This window comes from Saccoglossus kowalevskii, chromosome 3, assembly GCF_978046115.1.
Source record: "Saccoglossus kowalevskii chromosome 3, keSacKowa6.1, whole genome shotgun sequence".
Taxonomy (NCBI): domain Eukaryota; kingdom Metazoa; phylum Hemichordata; class Enteropneusta; family Harrimaniidae; genus Saccoglossus; species Saccoglossus kowalevskii.
The window spans coordinates 21,869,686-21,892,811 of record NC_140643.1 but is presented as its reverse complement, the minus strand read 5'-3'; the positions used below and the strand labels follow the sequence as shown (position 1 = coordinate 21,892,811).

The 23,126-nt window shown below is 33.3% G+C and overlaps 1 protein-coding gene across 1 annotated transcript in view; it reads right to left on the bottom strand.

Moving 5' to 3' along the window:
- The window catches only part of LOC100377292 (reelin-like), a 65,889-nt gene that overhangs the window by 35,858 nt on the left and 6,905 nt on the right, over window positions 1-23,126 (bottom strand). Inside the window, exons 2-19 of the mRNA XM_085496876.1 lie at window positions 22,760-22,997; window positions 20,555-20,661; window positions 20,286-20,355; window positions 19,193-19,341; window positions 18,518-18,614; window positions 17,922-18,162; window positions 17,663-17,823; window positions 17,373-17,524; window positions 14,531-14,646; window positions 13,518-13,726; window positions 12,993-13,121; window positions 12,210-12,319; window positions 11,375-11,444; window positions 10,407-10,640; window positions 9,974-10,135; window positions 9,327-9,563; window positions 7,024-7,157; window positions 967-1,141 (exon numbers count right to left, since the gene is read on the bottom strand). Of these exons, the coding sequence (XP_085353002.1) occupies window positions 967-1,141; window positions 7,024-7,157; window positions 9,327-9,563; window positions 9,974-10,135; window positions 10,407-10,640; window positions 11,375-11,444; window positions 12,210-12,319; window positions 12,993-13,121; window positions 13,518-13,726; window positions 14,531-14,646; window positions 17,373-17,524; window positions 17,663-17,823; window positions 17,922-18,162; window positions 18,518-18,614; window positions 19,193-19,341; window positions 20,286-20,355; window positions 20,555-20,661; window positions 22,760-22,997 (2,791 nt within the window). The remainder of the gene's footprint in view (window positions 1-966; window positions 1,142-7,023; window positions 7,158-9,326; window positions 9,564-9,973; window positions 10,136-10,406; window positions 10,641-11,374; window positions 11,445-12,209; window positions 12,320-12,992; window positions 13,122-13,517; window positions 13,727-14,530; window positions 14,647-17,372; window positions 17,525-17,662; window positions 17,824-17,921; window positions 18,163-18,517; window positions 18,615-19,192; window positions 19,342-20,285; window positions 20,356-20,554; window positions 20,662-22,759; window positions 22,998-23,126) is intronic.

The following is a 23,126-nucleotide window of genomic DNA, read 5'->3' as shown; positions in this document are numbered from 1 at the left end:
ATCACACTATCAAAGAAAATAGACTGGAATTCCTTGCAGCTTTATTTATTTATTTACCAGAGATGAACAAACTTTCCAATGAGAAGTTATTTACTTTTGTGCTTTCTAGTTTCCCGCACATTAGAATTATTTTAGCTTTTTTTTTTTGTTATTTATGACTTTGAACTTTGCATAAGCTTTGTTTTGAGTATGTTCCAAATGAAATATCTTATCCTATCCTTTTGTTAATAGAGAAAAAGTGTAAAATCATCATCATTTAAATCCCGGCATTGCCAAATAGATTGACTTGTATGCATATATGAAATGTTATTACATGGTTTGTATATCTTATATTTTAGCATACTGTAATCATTTATAAAATATTTATATCACAGAAGTTCAATGTAATGTACTATTATGTAATATGGTGTAATGTAAAATGATGTAACACAATGTAATGTACTGTGATATAATGTAACATGATGTAATGTAATGTAACATGATGTAACACAATGTAATGTAATGTGATATAATGTAACATAATGTAATGTAACATGATGTAATACAATGTAATGTTCTGTGATATAATGTAACACGATGTAATGTAATGTAACATGATGTAATACAATGTAACACAATGTAATGTACTGTGATATAATGTAATATAATGTAAAGCAATATAAAGTGATGTAATGTAACATGATGTAGTACAATGTAATACAATGTAATGTACTGTGATATAATGAAACATGATGTAATGCAACGTGATGTAATGTAATGTAATATAATGTAAAGCAATAAAAAGTGATGTAATGTAATATAATATGATGTATTGTAACATAATATACTGCAACATAATATAACAAAAAGTAACATGGTGTAATGTAAAGTAATGTAATGGCCCATAATTATGAACAATTGGTATCCATCCACAAGACTCTACAAATACAGGAAACCAAGAGAATCATCTCATGCTACAATATTTACCTAACACCAGACTTCAAAGGTACAGAGATTCTAGTCCATAATTTGTACTCTGTGTCGTCATATACACTACTTGGTTTGTACTCATCACATCCTGATGCCGGTGGCAGACAACTATCAACAACTGGTTGCCATGTCAACCCATGTGTGGTAGAGTAATCAAAGTATACTCGGTTATCTGAAGGAAATTAAAATCAAACAATTTATTGAGGAGAACATTTTTAAAATCTTTATACTGTCATTACATATTATTATAATAGCATTTCAAGTTTTAAAATCCCGCTAGTGACATTGGTCTTCCCATTGAGTGTGTGCATGTTATATTCTGCACCTGGCAATACAGCATCACTGCACGAGAACAGTGATTAGATTAAACCAATAGTTGTCATGTATAATAAACAGTTAAGACCAATGAGTACGCCCTTGAAATTCTGCTGTCCCGTGGTGTTACAAAAACATTCTTGAAAATAACGCCAAAATACACCACGTAGTTATTTCTTGGTATTAGGTTGGAACTTAATAAAGAATCTACCTAAGTATGGGTGATAGTATTTAGCAGAAGAAAATAAAATAATTTCGTACAGTGCTTAGATATTTATTAAAGTCAAAGTATTGTATTGATATGATAAAAAATGGCCAAAATGCTGCTACTAGGATTTATGCAGGAGAAAAAAAAAAAAAATCACACACCAGCATTTTCAATGCAACAATTTTTTATGTACATCTCCCCAGAGAGATCAGCGCTAGGGTCATTAAAGTTACATAAAGATACCAAAATATACAATCAAAGGCACATGATAAAAGAACATAGCGTAACTTCTAAAACCTTGTCTATTGAGAATCTAGATTACCCGAAATAACCAATGAATGGCTGGACACAAACTAAAGGCCATGACAACATTTCATACACAGATCAACAATCTGCAACTTTTGTTGGTAACAAATGTTGATATGTGTATCATATATGTTTCAATTTGTTGCAATAATTTTGAATCTGATCTAAAAAACAAAATGACAAGCATCCTACTGTCAAATGTGTGTACCAAATACCTCCATACACAACCAAGATCTGGTTCCAGAATTGCAGATAAGCTTGATTTTGATGAATTTTTAGCACAAAAATGGCTGCCATTCAGTCATCTGGAATCGGGTCATGAAACCAGTGAATTTGTGTACCATATATATACAAGTATCCCAAGATGCATCATGTATGTATAAATGATGCATGTGAAATAGACAAATTGCCATGTATCCTAACACGAACATGTATAATGTATGTACCAAATTTGAACTTTGTTTGAATGGGAACTAAAAAATGTATTCTGCTTGACTTGTCAAATATCATAATTTTTTTTTATTGTGTACTGTGAGTTTTAACTGTTTGTTTGTAAAAACACTACAACACACCAGATTAAAGGTAAACAATTTATTAAAACTAGTCAGCTATAAAGAAATAAAATACATGCGTTAACATTACTAATGGAAAGATTACACAATAAAAATACACACTAAAAAATTGGGCAAGGGGTCACCTTTCAAAACTACCACTGGTGAGCATTGGGCAAAGGTGTTCATAAATTGCCATGCCATACAAAGGAAAAGCCAGAAAGTGGGCGTTCGTCCTTGTAATGGGGGACAGGATGAAGTCCTTTGCCCAGCGAGGGAGCATGAAGTAAAAAGTTACGAGTGGGACTGGTTTGTTAAAGAATTTTGAGAAACTGTTTATTTTAACTGCTTTTGCTTCAAAGAGAAAAAGGTTCTCTGCGTACATGTAACAATTAACTGATCTAATTGTTCAAAGACGAATATACTATACTAGTACTCTTCAAATCTGTGTACCCTAAAATTTAATGGAATCATCCAAAAGTGTTCGATAAGCACTGTGAACTTAGAACTGTCTAGAATCTATAGTCAATTGGGTAATGCTATGTGTTATGTCATTTGCTGAGAAGTCTTCAGGAAAAACGCAACTTAAGGACATCCACATTTTCAACGAGTACAATAAAGGTAAGTTGACGATAAATAAGGTATAGGGATCTAATGATGACCAAAGTCTAAGTTATCACAGTAATTGATAGTCATGTAACAATGAAAATAGGTTGCTGACGTGGCTATGCATGATACAGTCAGGTTAAAATCGGATGTAGCTGTATTGGCTCCAATATATAATAATAATCTTCATTATAACCATTAAAATATTAGAATTTTTTGGTTTGTTAGGAAAGTCTATATTTTTTTTTAAAACTGATATTGTATGAAAAACTGAATAGTACGTTGACCTGTTTTAGTCAGAAGTGATCTCATCATACATTTTTAAACTCACTAAACAATTCTATCTCCCCATGTGTATGTGATATGGGACCAGATTATTTTGTCAGCAGAAACTTATTTGAAAGCCCATAATTTTGAGTAACAAATCTGAAAGTTTATAGTGTTATTTCAAAGTTGTTATGCAGAGTTCAGGGTTCATGCTACACTAAAGTTTTGTGTGTGAAACCATCAAACTTAGTAGATGGTGTTTGAAATGTTAAGTATCGGTACTGATTATACAAGTTAATATTGCAAAATTCAACATTAAAATGAAAAAAATACCACAAATAATATATATACTCATAAAAGATTAAAAGGTATATGCAATGTATAGTTTCACACCAAACCCGACCCGACCCGATCCGACGCGACCAAACCCAACCCAACCCAACCCAACCCAACTTAACCTAACCTAACCTAACCTAACCTAACCTAGCCTAACCTAGCCTAGCCTAGCCTAGCCTAGCCTAGCCTAGCCTAGCCTAGCCTAGCCTAACCTAGCCTAACTAACTCCCTTTTTTACATTCATTAATTTTTTTGTCTTCACAGATCCAATCAAACTGCTGGAAGAAGTATGGCTTCCAATAGGCGTCATATCGCAATACTAACCAACCCGAGGTCTTTGTCAACTGCGCTGGAATTCAGCTTTAAAAGCAGGGATGACACAACAATAATCCATGAGCCATATGGTACTGCATATGCTTTTGGCTCTGAAAGAGTTCTGGATATTGTTCCAGATTCACCCATAACACCTGGATATACATATGAGGAAGTTAAACAAAGGCTTGAGGTCAAAGAACAAGAAGCACCCATAACAGTATGGAAGGAAACATCAGTGACATTCCCTTTGGATCTCGAGTTTTATCCTAAACATTATACACCTATTTTTCTCATTCGAGACCCTCGGTACAGCATTACAAGCTATAGGAAAATATATCTCAGTTGTACAGATGGAGCACGTGAGGACATTTCGCATGGTGGTGGTTTTATTCAACTAGGTAAGCTATATGATTGGATGACAAAAGAGGTTTGTCCTGACCCCGTTGTTATCGATGCTCATGAACTCTCACGTCATCCCAAGGAAATTCTGACAGCTGTCTGTGAGAAGATTGGCATTGAGTTTAAGGATTCAATGTTGCACTGGAAACAGAACAACAACGATCACTGGGACCCTGTTTGGAATTGTTGGATAATGAAGGCATTCACAGATGTGATGCAGAGTCAGGGCTTCATTCCAAAAGAAGAACAAGAAGAAACAGAGTTCCCAGAATCGATACGAGATAGCATAATGGTGGCTATTCCAATATATGAGTCACTCTACGCCAAACGCATACAAGCTGTAATTCAGTAGATTGACATGCTATATAGTGTGTATATACCCGGTAATACTGAGGTAGTTACTGTTATCGAAAAATATTTCTACCACAAAAGATATCAAATCAGCCATTTTGAATCTGATCTGAAAAATAAAATGATGTGCATCAGGAACCCATAATGTCTAATGTATGTACAAGTTTGAACATAATCAATCCATAAATGCCACACATTTTTGATGATTTTTTAGCACAAAAATGGCCACCATTAGGCCATTTTGAATCAGATAGTCAAACCAATATACCTGTATATCTATGTCATAATGTATAATGAATATATAAAATTTGAACATAATCAGTCAAAGCATGGCAGAGATATGGCACTAGAACTGCATTCATTAAAACAAAATGGTCACCAGTCAGCCATTTTAAATCCGATCTGAAAAATAATATGACGTGCATCAGAAACCTATAATGTCTAATGTATGTACCAAGTTTGAACAAAATCATCCATAAATGCCAGTAATGCTTGATATTTGATGATTATTAGCACAAAAATGGCCACCATTTGGCCACTTTGAAACAGAATTTGAAACAAATTGATGTGCATATGTATAATATTATGTATGATGTACGTGTGAAGTTTGAATGTAATTGGTCCATGCATGTCTAAGATATAGGTCCAGACGCACACACGGACACACAGACCCACGGAAGCACAGAGGTCAATTCATAAGAAAGAAAATTAATGATATCTTCACAAAATAAAAAAATCTGATAGAAGTCCATCCAAGGTACCTGCATATAACAACATCTCAAAGCAATCAAACTGAAGCCGAAAATATAATTTTTGTTACAAACTAGCGACCTGATTTCATTAAAGATTACTATGACCAATGTGGTGTCTTGAGAGCTTTCATGTTGTCCTTTTAGCAGAGGCAATATTTATCCTAATAGTTTGTCATTTAGTCATGACACTAGGTACCATTTTGCTATCGATATATTTCTTCAATAGAATTTTGTTCTCAACCAAACAAATAACATACATAATATATATATATATATATATATATATATATATATATACTATGAGGTTATTATGAGGATACCTCAAAGTATGCACGAAGAGTATCGGCCGACGCACGCCGTACTGTCTTCGTGCATACTTTGAGGTATCCTCGTAATAACTTTATTATTATACATTTTTCCCCTCCAAAGATACATCATGGGAATGCCGAAATCCAAAATGTTTAGAACAGAATCAGCGAACTTCTTTTTGTGGAGTCCATTCAAACCCTGGTGGCAGCCATGTTTGTTTTTATTATTAGAGGATGCTTACGCGCGTAATCATTCCATATTTAGTATTCGCATTTCCTAATATGGTAGGGTAAAAATACCCCGTAAAATACAGCAAAATTACGGCACGCTGTAACTTATGGAGTTATGGTGACAGATGTATAATAATGCACTATACTTGTAGTTTTACGTCAATGATATGTCACTTTTAGTAGTGTGTTTTTATAGTATCTTGAATGACTCATCTCCATTCATTATTTTAATAAGTGACACAAATTCAATTATATTTTTACATCAAATTATGCCATAACTGCAAATGGTAAATGTATTATTTAGATCAATCACACACACACCCATACCCGATCAAAAATCTCATTCTTCTTTGGGGGAATTACATGTGAAAATCAATTTCAATATTCAATTTACCAAAAAATGCTTATAAACTCATCAGAAATTAAAATGGTTACATAACAAAGACAAACATACAATCACTAAAAAATGTCACTACACTACACAAACAAAAATTACGAAAAAAAGCTTATAAAATACAGAATTGAAGATATACCATTTTTAAATTAGTAAACAAATAAAAGAACAATATAAAAAAAGAAAGAGAGTGAAGTGGAAGGAGGTATTGCTGTCTTTAAGGAAACTGTTTTTAATAAATTTTGTCAGTAATAGATGGATTATAGTGTGAAAATCAGCCACTGTTATAAAGTGCTGCAAATAAGCAGTACCATGGTGCAAGAACAGCGCCCTCACACATGTACTGTATACAGACTGTAGCAAATACTGTAAAATACTTATTTTCGCTGGAGGAATGAATCAGTGAAAATAAAATCCAGCGAATAAACCTGTTTTTCTATATTTTACATTCAACTCCATACAAAACACTCAAAACGTTATTTATTTAATTCCAGCTAAAATAAAGTATTTTACAGTGGATTATTATTTAGCAGATTTGCATATTAATTAATTCAAATGTCAATATCTTATTCTCATAGATACATCAGTTTTCATATACCAGTATATCATAAATATTCATTTTTTACAACAAATATTTTCATCAGTTTAATTTTTCACAACTGTTTTTTTTTTTAATTTTAAGCATCATTCTGCATAAAACAATTGAACGACTCACCTTGTTCACTATTTCTGTTATATGGTTGGCCACATCCCATCATAAGATCAAACTGTACCATTGATGAGGGTCCCAATTGCAAGGACTGAGTCTCAATGTAACGTATATTTCCTGGTTCGGCTGTGCCTGAGAAACTACCGGTATAAGGATATATAAATAAAAAATTAATACAATAAGAGATCCAATAATAAAGCCTGTATACTGTAGAATATTTTATTTTCGCTATTTTCGCTGAAGGGATGATTCCGTGAAAATAAAATCCAGCGAATATACTTTTTTTCCTATGTCTCACATTAAACTCATCAAAAATCAGTGAAAATAAATTCCATACAAAATGCCCAAAAAGCTTTTTCAGCGAAAATTAATTCCAGCGAAAATAAAGTATTCCACAGTATTCAAGAGGAACACCAGTCGATATGACACACGAGGACAATATGCAATTTTTCACACTGTAATATTTGGCATAATTTAGGTAAACTATGGTTTAGGACTCAAAACCATCAGTTATATGTAAACCCGGGATAATTAAAATTGTCACAGCTCTATTTTAAAAGAACTTGTACAGGTGTATTTAAGTGGCCAATGAATGCTAGACATATTTAATATCTGGCTATCCTGTAACATGGTTATAAAATAGTATTTTTAAAATGGCCATGATTGCAGTAAGGCAAGATTGTGTTTAATAACCATTATCTTCACCAGACCATCATTTATTAAATTAATACATACTACTAGATTTAGAATTATAACTCTTTTTTGGCCATTTGTCACTTATTATCAGTTCCCGAATGGCAGGAATACTCAATTTTGATAAATTTTTAGCACTGAAATCATCCTCATTTGGCAATCATGAATTAGATCATGAAACAAACAGACATGAATGTATGTATGATATGATGTCTGATGTGTGTATTGGGGCAGGCATGTACGAGATAAGGTCATCAGTCAACCAGGTTCCGGAATGGTAGAAATGCATGAATTGAATCACAAAAGAAATGCATGCACATGTATGACATGATGTGTGATGTATGTGTTAAGATTGAATATGACTGGTCTAAAATGTCAGAGATATGGCTCTGGAAAAGCATTCGCTTAAAAAAATGGCCATCAGTCAGCCATATTGAAACCAATCTGGAAACAAAAATGATGTGCATCAAGAAGAAACTATGTTCAATGGACATACAAAAATTGAATGAAAATAACCAAGGCATGTCTGGAATACAGATGCGAATACATGGGTTCACAGAGGTGAAACTATAAGTCCTGTATCTGGACTATGTCCAAACAGGCAATTGGGAACCAGGGATTGCATCAACCATATATTCTTCTTCCCTGACCCTCTATATTAAAGAAGGACACCTACTTTGATACAAGAGGGGGTTAATAACAAAATCCTACAGCATATACCGGGTATTTTCAAACCATTTTTGCATCAGAACTCACTACACAAACCCCTATTGGGGACTAATAAATGACAAACAAACAAACATTGAACACACAAGACTCAAATTGACAAATGTCAATCAATATACCGGAAATAGGAGGGAAACATCTCACCAAATGTGACCAATAACCAAATTATAATATAGATTCCTCACATACTTTTACTGTGTGAATTCCATTGCAATATTATTTGTATTTCACAATACACACAGTATCAGGGACACTAATTTCATGCTATTCAAGTATCATGAAGTGGACAAAATAACATTAATTGAACATGAATTTAAACAATTCTATATTGAATATTTGCATGCAATATCTATGGTCCAACTATTCACATTATTCACACTTGATCTGATCGTTTAACCCTCTCCCATGTATTGTCCTTTTGAATTCACCACGCAGAGATGATCAAGTCCTCAATGTGAAAAAAAGGATTACAGTTAACCTACAAAACATGTTTCTGGTCATTTCATGTCAGGTAAAAAAATGTGTGTGTCAAAATTTTTTTTAGGTTTTTTCTGAATATTGAAGGAAATGAGATCAACATTTTTAATATATTTTTAAAATTTGTCTGAAAACATTGATCTTGGTAAAACAAATTTACCAGAAATTTCAACTTTCAGCTGTGAACACATTGCCTCTTGATGTTGTTTTATGTCATTGATAACTAACTGTGGCTATTCAAGAAAGTTTTCACCAGGTGATGTGGTAATATAATATATTCTCCAAAATTTTGGAGCTGTATTTTCCCCACAGGTCTTTATTGAAAATAATGTGGTTTTTCCCAGATTTATTCCGTCAACATGAAAAAATTAACTTTGGAATTAAAAGTCATGAGAAATTATTTTAATATGTACCTGAATGCCTTCTTGTAGCCGCACGCGTCTTTGATCTCTCCACGGTGAAAACTGAATGCTTCATTCACAATCTGAGTATCGCTAAAGTCACTTGAGATGGTATTATGAAGTACAGTTGCTATGGTAATATCATCAATGGCCCAAACATCTTTATTTAAGCCTGAGTTGGTTGGTTGCCACCATCGAAACATACAGCCAGGTTTGTGAGCATCGACGGGCAACCACAGTGTTACAACTCTAGCAAAGATAATTCACAACAAATAATAAATAACTGAACCCTGAACTACTGTTCAGTACGAAATTTTACGAGTCGGTGAATATCGTGGGGTCTAAAGTGTTAGTGACTTTCACAAAATGTTGTCATGACGATTGCCATTTAATCACAAAAATTGCCAGCAGCCCACAATTTATTTTACAGTACTTCCTGAAGGGACTTCAGACAACAAGTATTCAAGTTGTTTCTAATAAGCACAATGTTGAAAAAATTTAAAAAGCAAAAAAGCAGTAAAAAGATACACTGTGTGATTGTATGAATCATATGGAGAATGATTTTTTTTGGTGAACTTTCCCATAAATTGAATAAGCATTCAATAATATACAATAATAGAGTTTTCACACTTACAGTCACATCAAAACTTTTGACTTACTTTGGTTGTTGGTATAGCTGGAAGTTCAATGCATCAAGTAAATTCCATACAATACCACCATTACAACTATAGTGTACAAAGACACTCTCAGTAACTATATCAGGTGGCTGACATCCACCAACAGTGGAATAACTTCCAAGTCTTATTGTGAACTGTACGTATCTAGACAGTAGACAATTAATATGTTACTGTCAGTAAGTTAAAACTGAAAGAAGATGACGATGATGCATTTTAATTTTACCCGGTATATTCACATTCATTCATTTTATATTTCATTTTTTATAAAGAGGTGATTTTTGTTTATATAATCCTTTTGCTGCTGTATAGAAATTATTAATTCTAAAAAGAAAGAAATAGAAAGATAGAAAATATTAATTCTAATAATGTAATAAAGTAATAATTATTATATTATATAACAAAATATTAAATTTACCTTGTTGTGGTTGTATCTAATTCCTGTGTTTTCAGAATTCTACTTCCTGCTTGGTTGAATACGAATGACTTGCCTTGTGATAAAATACCACATTGAAAACCTATTTGTCCTCCTAAGATTTCTGAGAACTGATAATCATCTTCTAATAGTTCACTTTCAAAGTGTTCTCTCAGGTGGGTGGGGAGTGGCTCAGAATAGATGTTGCACTTCGGCCCAGAATAACCAGCATCACAACTGAGAATAAAGAGCCACTTAGAAGATCAATTATTATGTCTCTACTTTGTTGAATGTTTTATATTCAGCAACATGATGTAGTTATCTGTGTGCCCTCTATCAGTACTAATTTTGTTGGAATCAAAAGGGAATCTCAAAAAAAAACAGTTGGATTAACTTTGTGACTGCTTGGAAAAAATTCTGAATATTCTTCTGTAGCAAAACTGGAAAAGCAAAATATGTTGTGACACCTTAATTTCTTATTTTGTCTATAAAATTTTCAATTCACATGACCAAATTCCATAATTATAATTATGATAGTAAAACTTTTCCATTCATACATTAATTTTTATCAATGTATGATTTCTTATGTGTGTGTCTGTAGTGTGCCAGGGAATAAGCACAGTTGCGTCACAAAGAATCTCTTGAGTCAGTGATGCGTCCTATTGGCTTATAGGGCACACAGGTGGTTTAGTATGTTACAGAATTCTTTTTTATAGAGAAAACGATATTCAACCCACAGTAATCCATTGCTCTTTATTAATGCTGTGTTACACATGCGGAATCATTCTTCGAATTCTTGTTTTTGATCCAATCCTAAACAGCCAGTTTTTATTTCAACCCTTGACAAATCGATCACACACTCAATTCCACGTCACATTTTTCAAATGGTGAACCCATAACTTAACTGCAAGCCTAGCACACAGGCGGATTATAGCCGAGTACACCAGCTAACAAAAGGGTTTAATTATTACCTGCATCCTTTACCAGTACAGAATCCATGTCCAGAACACATACCATCACCACATCCATCACCAATGTACACTGTTATATATAAACATTATTTAGAATAATTGGGAATCATAATTTAAAAATTTAAATATTAGTATATAATAATTACCATTGATAACAGTACATTTTGCATACACTTATTAATATATTACTGTTGCAATAACATTGAAAGCATTGTCCCTACTAGTACATGTTCCTCATTAGACACGCAAAATATTAGACAAATAATTAAACAAGCTAATGTGCAAGTTATATACTCCAACACACATGTCCACCATATATGACCATACCATATTTATTTTCTTGATGAACTTAATTGTTTCCTCAAAAAAAAAAGTTGACCCTTTGAGCATAAAAGTCAACTTTTGTAACTATTAACAAAATAAACATTAAAAATGTTTTCTGTATTTTTTTCAAAACTATTGATCAGGATCTGTAGCAGTGGAAAATCATGTCCATTTGGTCCAAAGTCAAAAGATAAATTATACAAAATTGCAAAAAAATAGCTAGATCAAATTATATTCAAAATGTCCTAGTTCAATTAGGCTATATCTTTCTGAACGTTTTTGTCATACATATAAACATGATTTGTATTGGTAATATTATCAGCGACGTCTTTTGTACCAGTTTTAAAAGCAAATATACTTTTAAGATTTAGACTTCAATGGAACACCAGACAAATCCAGAGTGTACATAGCACAGACAATGTAAATTTCCTTGCATCCAAATCATTTTGCACAGACTTTACATAACATTCCAAGACAGGAATATAGGAAACAAAGCTATTGATAATCTTACCACTGTCCAGTGCCCAGTTTGTTGAAATGCCTATGTCAGGTTGTGTCCATCGGAATCTAGTAGATCTTGTTAGTGTTGTATATGGGAGTGGCACTATAGTTCGAAACCACCTTAAACAAATAACAGAAATGTCAACAATCTTATTGCTGGTAAGATGAAAAAATGCACATGCATATCAAGATCAGCCACTACGTACATGTATATTAAATGAATCATATAAACAACTGTAGGTGACATATGTGTGTTCCTATTGTTTTATCCGTGGTAATATTCTTAATATTCTGTGGCAATTGATTCAGAGCAAACAATATATTGTTTATTATTTTTTGACTGGTGGTCAAATTGGTGAATCAAATCATACAATGCTAGACAGTAATCTGCACATAAAATATAAGGGTATTCCATAACAATATTGAGTACAATTAAGTCTTATAGTATGCACACTGTACTCTCTGCAGCTGCTGCAGACCTCTGCCATCTTACTCGTAGACAGCTCAATTTAAAAAATGCTTTTTTTGATACAGAGGTTATTTGAGGCTACTACAGAATATAATATATGACATTGCTCAATGCAGTATTCGTATTCGTATTCTTTTCATGTTACATGCTCAAAAGAAATATCAATACTACTTCAAACACTACAACAAATTATTTCTGGTATTATCTGCGAGAAACCTCTAATTATCCATACAGAAATTGCCAAATATGGTTGTAATATGAATTTCAATAGTTGAACAATCATAAACGTAAGAAATTCTGAAAATTCAGATGTCATCTACTCACCCATCATGTTCATCTGCAGTGTATATTGTAGTTTCCGACCAATGAGATCCAGTACAGTTACCAGGAAGACAAGATGAATGGACCAATGACCAGCTGGTACCATGATCAGTAGACATCTCAACTACAATTCTGAATCAATATTAAACTGACTTAGTGATTGGCCAAAAAGAAACTAATTTAGTGATTGGCCAGTATAAAAAGATCCACAAGAAATTGATTGGTCAATATAAAACTGACTCAGTGATTGGTCAATATGAAAAAAACATATATACTGATTGGCCAATATGAAACTGACTTAGAGATTGACCAATATGGAAACATCTACCAGAAATTTATTGATCAATATAAAACTGGATTTATAGTGACTGGCCAATATGGAACTGAAATTCTAATTGGCCAATATAAAACAGACTTAGATATTGGTCATTATGAGATCAACTTAATGATTGGCCACTTCAAAGCTGACTTTAGTGATTGGCCAATATGAAACTGACTTACTGATTCATCAATATGACATTGACTTACTGATTGGCTGGATGAGTTGATCCACATTCTAGATTCAGACTAAACTGTAGATACTTGTTGACATTGCTTGGTAACCTTGGTAACATCTGAAAGTTGTCCACAGCCCATACATGTCTATTCTCTCCGTCATGTTGGTGTTGTATAAAACAGAATCTGGTAGAGAGGGTCTGCGCATTGCTTGGAACAGCCACAGATATCAGTTTTGGTTTCTAAATCAGTAGTAGATAAAATATTTTTTTTTAATGATTAGAAAAAGAACACAAAGAGTCTTAATACAAACAAATTAAAGTACAATAAAACATCAAATTTCAACTGAGAAAATGTGTTCAATGAGCAAGTTATACAAAAATTTCTATAATGTAATTTGCAATTGTGTGTTTGACACATGGCTGCAATTTTCAAAAGAATACAAGCAATGAATGTGGAAGACAAGTAATTTTCATGAGAGTACAAGTATGGCATGTAAATAAGCACCAATAAGCCAGATTGACACCTCAAATAATAGGCATTGCAATGGTGCCACCAGACAAGAGGTTTTAGATAGTCCAGTTTAGATAGCATATACACTGGGGCAGAAAAAGCCAAATCACTGTTACTTTAACATTTCAACAAGTGCAGTCATGATTCCTCTATTAAGTTTGCTCTCAAAGTGGAAGTACAGATGATTTATTTTAATCAAGGTAAAAATTAGACAGGTAAAAATCACAGACATTCATAGCAGAGAAAAAATCCTTGAAATGACACAGTTCCTGTTGGTATTTTTTCAAAGTGATCTTAAAGTGACACCAGACATCTCGAAAAAAATGATAGATTATTTGTAAAAAGGAAATACGTTCAGGCAATTGCAGATGACAGCAGAGACGTATTTTAATGTGTCAATTGAGTTTGGTACGATAGAATGGATATTGACATGTCTGACATGTCAGAGAAATGATGTCAGCCGGTTAATGGTCAGACAGAACAGACAGGGACTAGGCTGATATCATTTTCAATAACAAAAGCAATTTTGTTACCCTGTATGCTTGATAATCCATGGATTTCAATAGATACAAATCTTCCAATCCAGATTGTTGGGCATATAATGACACTTCAACGTCCACTGAATCACCAGGATCACATGTTCCACTGCCTGAATATAACAAGAAATGTTTTCAGTTCACATCAGATAACTATTACTTTCTTTTACACTGTTGGAATATGTTATGGAAAGAAAGTTAGTGGTATCAAAGTCATAATGTATTATAAACTGCCCTCACTTTGTTATCACTATTCATGTATGGAGTAGACAGTTCGGGTGAAAGATATACAGTGTAGATATGCATTAAGTACTGTCAGTATACTCTGAAGAAGGATGTCATTAAAGTAAGTGTAAGTATCGGTATAAGAGGCGTCACATGAAAGTCTCAGTATCAAAAGGTGTCATCAAAAAATTGTCAGTATATGTAGTTAGGTAATCAAAAAGTGTCAGTATATGTAGTTAGGTTATTAGAAAGTGATAGTGTGATATAATAATTTTTGCAACACAAAATTTAGTAGCAGTAAAAAAATTATTTGGATTCAACAGCATTGAGCCTCTGCGACTTTTGTGAATTAATGAATGACATACAATACTGAAACAGCAAAAAACTTCCAGCAGCAAAAATTAAATGCTTTATAGTTTGAAAGTGTGTCAGTATGGGAAGGTGTGTCATAATAAATGTCAGTATAGGGAGATGTGTCATAAAAAATGTCAGTATAGGGAGGTGTGTCATAAAAAAGGGTCAGTATAGGAAGGTGTGTCATAAAAACGTGTCAGTATAGGAAGGTGTGTCATAAAAATATCAGTATAGGGAGGTGATTATAGATAAGTGTGTCATAAAAACTTTCAGTATAGGAAGGTGTGTCATAAGAAAGTGTCAGTATAGGACAGTGTGTAATAAAAAAAGTGTCAGTATAGGAAGGTGTGTCATAAAAAAGTGTCAGTATAGGACAGTGTGTAATAAAAAAGTGTCAGTATAGGAAGGTGTGTCATAAAAAAGTGTCAGTATAGGAAGGTGTGTCATAAAAAAGTGTCAGTATAGGAAGGTGTGTCATAAAAAGTGTCATTATAGATAGGTGTGTCACAAAAACTGTCAGTATAGGAAGGTGTGTCATAAGAAAGTGTCAGTATAGGAAGGTGTGTCATAAAAAGTGTCAGTATAGGAAGGTGAGTCATAAAAACTGTCAGTATAGTAAGGTGTGTCATAAAAATGTCAGTATAGGAAGGTGTGTCATAAAAAAAGTGTCAGTATAGGAAGGTGTGTCATAAAAAAGTGTCAGTATAGGAAGGTGTGTCATAAAAAAGTGTCATTATAGATAGGTGTGTCATAAAAACTGTCAGTGTAGGAAGGTGTGTCATGAGAAAGTGTCAGTATAGAAAGGTGTGTCATAAAAATGTCAGTATAGGAAAGTGTGTCATAAAAAAGTGTCAGTACAGGAAGGTGTGTCATAAAAAAGTGTCAGTACAGGAAGGTGTGTCATAAAAACTGTCAGTATAGGAAGGTGTGTCATAAAAACTGTCAGTATAGGAAGGTGTGTCATAAAAATGTCAGTATAGGAAGGTGTGTCATAAAAAGTGTCAGTATAGGAAGGTGTGTCATAAAAAAGTGTCAGTGTAGGAAGGTGTGTCATAAAAATGTCAGTATAGGAAGGTGTGTCATAAAAAAGTATCAGTATAGGAAGGTGTGTCATAAAAAAGTGTCATTATAGATAGGTGTGTCATAACAAGTGTCAGTATAGGAAGGTGTGTCATAAAAACTGTCAGTATAGGAAGGTGTGTCATAAAAATGTCAGTATAGGAAGGTGTGTCATAAAAAAGTGTCAGTACAGGAAGGTGTGTCATAAAAAAGTGTCAGTACAGGAAGGTGTGTCATAAAAAAGTGTCAGTATAGGAAGGTGTGTCATAAAAACTGTCAGTGTAGGAAGGTGTGTCATGAGAAAGTGTCAGTATAGAAAGGTGTGTCATAAAAATGTCAGTATAGGAAGGTGTGTCATAAAAAAAGTGTCAGTACAGGAAGGTGTGTCATAAAAAAGTGTCAGTACAGGAAGGTGTGTCATAAAAACTGTCAGTATAGGAAGGTGTGTCATAAAAATGTCAGTATAGGAAGGTGTGTCATAAAAAAGTATCAGTATAGGAAGGTGTGTCATAAAAAGTGTCAGTATAGGAAGGTGTGTCATAAAAAGTGTCAGTATAGGAAGGTGTGTCATAAAAATGTCAGTATAGGAAGGTGTGTCATAAAAAAGTGTCAGTACAGGAAGGTGTGTCATAAAAAAGTGTCAGTACAGGAAGGTGTGTCATGTCAGTATAGGAAGGTGTGTCATAAAAAAGTGTCAGTATAGGAAGGTGTGTCATAAAAAAGTGTCAGTATAGGAAGGTGCGTCATAAAAAAGTGTCAGTATAGGAAGGTGTGTCATAAAATTGTCAGTATAGGAAGGTGTGTCATAAAAAAGTGTCATTATAGATAGGTGTGTCAAAAAAAGTGTCAGTATAGGAAGGTGTGTCATAAAAACTGTCAGTATAGGAAGGTGTGTCATAAAAATGTCAGTATAGGAAGGTGTGTCATAAAAAAGTGTCAGTACAGGAAGGTGTGTCATAAAAAAGTGTCAGTACAGGAAGGTGTGTCATAAAAATGTCAGTATAGGAAGGTGTGTCATAAAAAAGTGTCAGTACAGGAAGGAGTGTCATAAAAAAGTGTCAGTATAGGAAGGTGTGTCATAAAAAAGTGTCAGTACAGGAAAGAGTGTCATAAAAAAGTGTCAGTATAGGAAGGTGTCATAAAAAAGTGTCAGTATAGGAAGGTGCGTCAGTATAGGAAGGAAATGAATGAATAAACCTACCCATAGCAAAATAGAATTTCAGATTGTGAACATCATCTGTGTTGATATATGGAGTACATAATCTTCTGTCATGTTTTCCATTAAATATGGCAGAGTATCCATCATGTATGGCACCACACATGTCTCCAATAGTGCTACCAGACACCTCCCAACTACAGAGTCAATCAAATACAATTTTCAATATTACCGAAAACTGTGTAATGTATCACATAACAGTGATTTTTAATAATTCAAAATATTTAAATCAAAAATTGTTAGTGATTATAACCAGGCATTTCTTGGAGACTCACCCAAAAAGAAGTGATGATGCCTCAAAATTTTCTTCAAACAAAGCATCTTGGGAGCTCTCCTGATACAGATTGACATCTCTGGATGTCACAAACTGATGACCCTGCTGGTTGTCATGACTACCATGAAACACCAATGCTTTTCCATCAGAGTAACATTTATTCTTTGTAGAAAAAAATGAAAATTTATTAAACATCTGTAAAAAAAAATTTCTAATATGGTAATAACTGTAAATTGGAAAGGATTCTGAATAAAAAATACCTTAATACTGGCAGTCGGGTAAAAGAGCCAGTTCGTTGGATTCACTGGATCAAAGTCATCTTGTAAGGTTGTTGGTTTGTCAACTGCATTGACAATTAATACATTATCCAGGGCCCAGCAGCCTTGGAACCTGTATACATCCATAGCGATATCTTGATGCCATCTTAATACTAAATCTTCAGTCCTTGCTTCTTCTGGCAGGTGAACTATATGAATGTTGGTTTCATCAGATATGGGGGCACTGAGAAACAACAAAACATGTTTTTGTTTATTGCATTTAACTGTATATTGCATGTAGTTTACACAATGCTGGTAAAGACCTACTAGATAAAAGTAGTGCCACTTTAAGTACTGGCTACATGTAAATATCGGTACAGGAATCAACTTCTAACAGTCTGCCCTCTAGTGGTCAAACTGGGAAATAGCATAACATTCACAATAAACTGTAGAAACCAAATGTTTAATAATTTAATTTGATTGATTATAAATATTAAAATTTACTCATTGGCAATTTTAAACCTTTTAAACAAATGTTTTCTACCAAGCATGCCATTCTTACATGATCCACTGTTTTGGTTTTTACTCCTGGTACTTACCTGACTTTATCAATGAGATGCCAGTCAACGGTGTCCCTAAGAGCATAAGACACTTCAATACTATAGTCAGCATAACCAGCTTTACAAGTACCTGCACCTAATAGTATTAAAAAATGCAAGGAAATGTACATTCTGTTGACAACAAGTATCTTTTTTTTTTTTGAATGCCAGAATTACAATGATCTCTGGCAAATTTATCTAGGACCAATTCTGGCCAGTTTGCATGAATTATCAAACATTTGGAATCTTGAGTTATGTTTTGCTGGTTCCTTAAACTTTTGGTCAACTTTCATTGAAAACCACAAGAGAAGATAGAGTCGTTACTTTTAATTTTCACCAAGGTCATTTCAGGTTATTTATGACATTTGCCTCATTTATTTGTGACTTATAGGCCTGTTGGGCAGGGTGACTGAGTTGCAGTTCCTCTTTGTTATTATGCTTAAATCTGCTAAAAATATTATAATTTTTTTATTGTTAAGTTTTTATGAAGACTAAGCAACTATCAACAAATACTCAGCTAGAACCTGTATAGACTACAATTGCTATCAATCAATATCACACATTTACATAGTATTTGAATATCATTTACATAGCATTTAAATAAATTTAAATAACATTTGAATTTCATTTGCATCACATTACCTCTAGATCTATATTTAGCTTGCATATACTCACTGATTGCAAACTGTATGACAGAACCAGTTGTTGCGTTTAAATGGACTGTGCTGATTTCTCTTGTACCAGTCGGCTGACAGAATACCACAGAGTTACCTTGGATAACTGGACCACATTCCTGGCTCACACTGCCTCCTTGTAACTCAGACCTAGCATAAAAACAAAAGTCAAATGTTAGTAATAGTAGGGGTTGGGCATGTCAGGATGGAAGAGCAGGCTGTTATAAGAGTTTAGTAAACAAAATGATTGACAGGTATATGCATTTCCTTTCACAAAAATAAACCTACAACATGTTTCCATATTTAGGTGGAGGTGTTGTTTCCATGGATACAATGATTTTCAAGGTTTTCTCCATAGCATTAACACAAAATAACTAAATTAGGCAAGAACAACATTTTTTTTATTTTTATATAATGCTTAGAATTTGTATAGATTCAGAAGTTTCCTGACAGTAATATTTTTTCATCCTTATCTGTTACTCTTTGTCAAAAGTTCATTTACACTGTAATAAAGCACAAATCAAAAAGGGATCGCTAAACTAGTTTCTATGGAATGTATAATTTTATATTCTCCAAAGCATGAGCAGCAAAACATCATTTGGAAATTAAAAATGTGAAGCTTCGAACATTAAATTCAACTTTTGTCACCTTTGTCAAAATCCTGCACAATTTAAAATTCTATCAAATTATTTCAAAATTCTATCAAATTATTTCAAAATTTTATCAAATTATTTCAAAAATTTACCAAATTATTTCAAAATTTTATCAAATTATTTCAAAATTTTATATAATTATTTCAAAATTTTATCAAATTATTTCAAAATTTTGATCAAGAGCTGTAGTCAATATGGAATTATGTTCATTTGGTCCAAGGTTATCAAACAATTTATACTGAAATACATAAAAATTGGTGAAATGTTGTGAAGAAATTTTGAAAATTAAGGAACTTAAGATTTTTCGTGATTTCAAAATATATTGGTGTGAAATGGAAAATTGAAGATCAATGAATCTGAAGCGTTTTTTGACGTCAAAAAAAAAAATATGTTAAGTATATATATATGTAGATAAAATAAATTACATGTATGCCCACTTACCAAAGTGATGAGTCCAAGTCAGGCGACTTGTCAAAGTTATCTCGTAATATCATTGTCTGTAAAATGACATCTGTGAAAAGACCAAGAAAAACAAGAAGATGAATTACGATTTCCTTGTGGGTTGACATTACTTGCTAAATGCCAGTTGAACAACTTAACAAAATATATATATATCAAGGATTGACAGAGAAAAAAAACACTTCAAAAACTATTTAACATATATGTAACAGTGATAATGAAATGTTGAAAACTGAAATTCCATTACTGACCTTTGCGCTGTACGAGTTGTTCAACGAATACTTCCTCTCCTTCTTCACAAAGTTCCAATGCTAGCGTGTCTTTAAAAATGAACTGTTGACCAAGAGAAGCTGTTGCACTGTATAGGACAATGATGAAAGATGTATAGGGAAATGGAGTTCAGTGAAAGGTTGAAAATGATGAGAGTCTAATTATTCTGGCAAAGATTAAATTCAGGCTGTCAGAACTGATAGGAAAAAGTTGTTACTCCAGAAAGTTTGTCTCTGATTTACACACAAAATACAAAAATAAACATATATGGATTTAAGTACTGTGTTAATAACCTGCTCCTTAGACTAGAGTGATTTACTGTGAGCAAATCTGAGAGTTTGTCAAACATTCTGGTACTTTCTGATGGTTTGTCAAACATTCTGGTACTTTGATGGTTTGTCAATCATTCTGGTACTTTCTGATGGTTTGTCAAACATTCTGGTACTTTCTGATGGTTTGTCAAACATTCTGGTACTTTCTGTTGGTTTGTCAAACATTCTGGTACTTTCTGATGGTTTGTCAAACATTCTGGTACTTTCTGTTGATTTGTCAAACATTCTGCTACTTTCTGATGGTTTGTCAATCATTCTAGTACTTCCTGTTGATTTGTCAAACATTCTGGTACATTCCGATAGTATTGTTTCCCAATAACAATATACTTCCATTATTATACTTCAATTTGTGCTATGCTAAGATTGTTTATGCACTTCAATATTGATGTACTGCTTGCATTTTTTTTTAAACCAATACTTGACAATTCTCCAAATGTTTTCATTGAGAAAGTATCAGGACATGCGAGCCTCAAAGGTCATGTGTGAGGCTTATAGTGTAAACAGACTTTTCCTGCGAATATTTCAAAAAAAAAATAATACTACAGATCAACAAAATAAAATGTAGCACTCTCATTTCCTGTAAGTTCCCCCCCCCATCTCTAATAATGGAATGTCCCTTCCTGGATACTTTCAGGAGTTGTATCTTGAAGCACAGAAGTAAACAGAGTAATTAAATCACAATGTGATACTGCCAGTTGAGATAAGAAATGCACTGATATGCCGATGCTTTGTGCATGACACTTAGGAAAGTAGTGCAGAGACCTTACTCCCTGATGGCCAAAGACAGCAATGATACAGCTGTTATGAAAGTAACTATTTAATATATAAACTATTATTAGAGTCAAATAAACTGATGCAAATACTTCTCAGTGTACTAATACTGTCTTCGTGAAGCAGTGATAATTATGGAGGGGTGGCTATTCAAATTCAGGGTTTTAACTAACTGTCTGCTAAGTGCCCAAACTATGCCTAAGTAAATACGGAAAGCCTGCATATAATCAGATAACAAAAGGGTAATTGATTTACCACCACTGTTATGTAATTAATAACAGATTATTTACTTTTCTTTCTCTGTCCTCAGAGCAGGAAATCTTGACATATGCACAAATAATAATTAATAAAGTATGAAATTCATAGTTTTAAATTGTAGAAAAAACGTCAGGTTTTCATTATCATAGTAGTGAACCTCTCATCGGGGGTTTTTAAATCATGTAAAAAATGGGTCCAATGTAATGTAACACCAAGATTTTGTTTAGACAAAATTTGTACATGTGGTGCACTATGACATTTTAACATCATGATATCCCATCTTGATGATTTTTTTTTGAAAAACTTGAAATAAGAGGTTATGCACTGAACTAAACATCATAATAAATAAACAAGTCATGTCATGACATAGAGTCCATGTTAGGTCAATTGTGAACAAAATTGAAATGAGCCATCTTGAATTTTATCTGAAAAAACATTACGATCCTGTTATAAATATGTTCATTGTATGTATGGTACCAAGATGGACAATAGCTGTCCATGTTTAACCATGTTTAGAATGACAGAAATGCTTAATTTTGTCGAATTTTAAGCATAAAATGGCTGCCATTCTGCCATCTTGAATAAGATCATGAAATAAATTAGCATGCATATGTATTCAAATAAGCATGTGAGTTTTGAAAGGGATCAGCCGAGGCATGTCTCTGATAGGGATGGGCACACATGCACCACACACTGATGCTCTGTCCGAACTTGGACAAATAAATAAATAAATTCTATACCAAGATAAGTGTCAGAGAATCCAAAAAGTTTATATTTTGTTGCGTTTGTTTTTAAAAAAACATGAAATGCATGTCATTTACTTACAGAAAATTTACACATCCAGTATCTTTAGCGGGTCCAAACCACAGAAAGTTGATGACAGTTTGTGGCTGCATACTGAGATGCTGATGAACAATGGAACACATGTAGGTCTGACCAGTTGCCACGGGAGCAGGATTCATCATGGGAGACATAAACGGATTGAACATTGTTTGCTGTTTCATTGTTGGATATACTCCGGTTATCATCAATCCATCAAATTGACGACTGGAAGAGATGCTTACTGAAAACAAAATGTCAAAATATTTCAAAAGATGTGAATAAAAGAAAGGTTTAATCTTAGAAAACTTTTTTCTAAGCACTCTGCTTCCAATACATGCATTGTACCTTTAAATTACGACAATAGAACAAA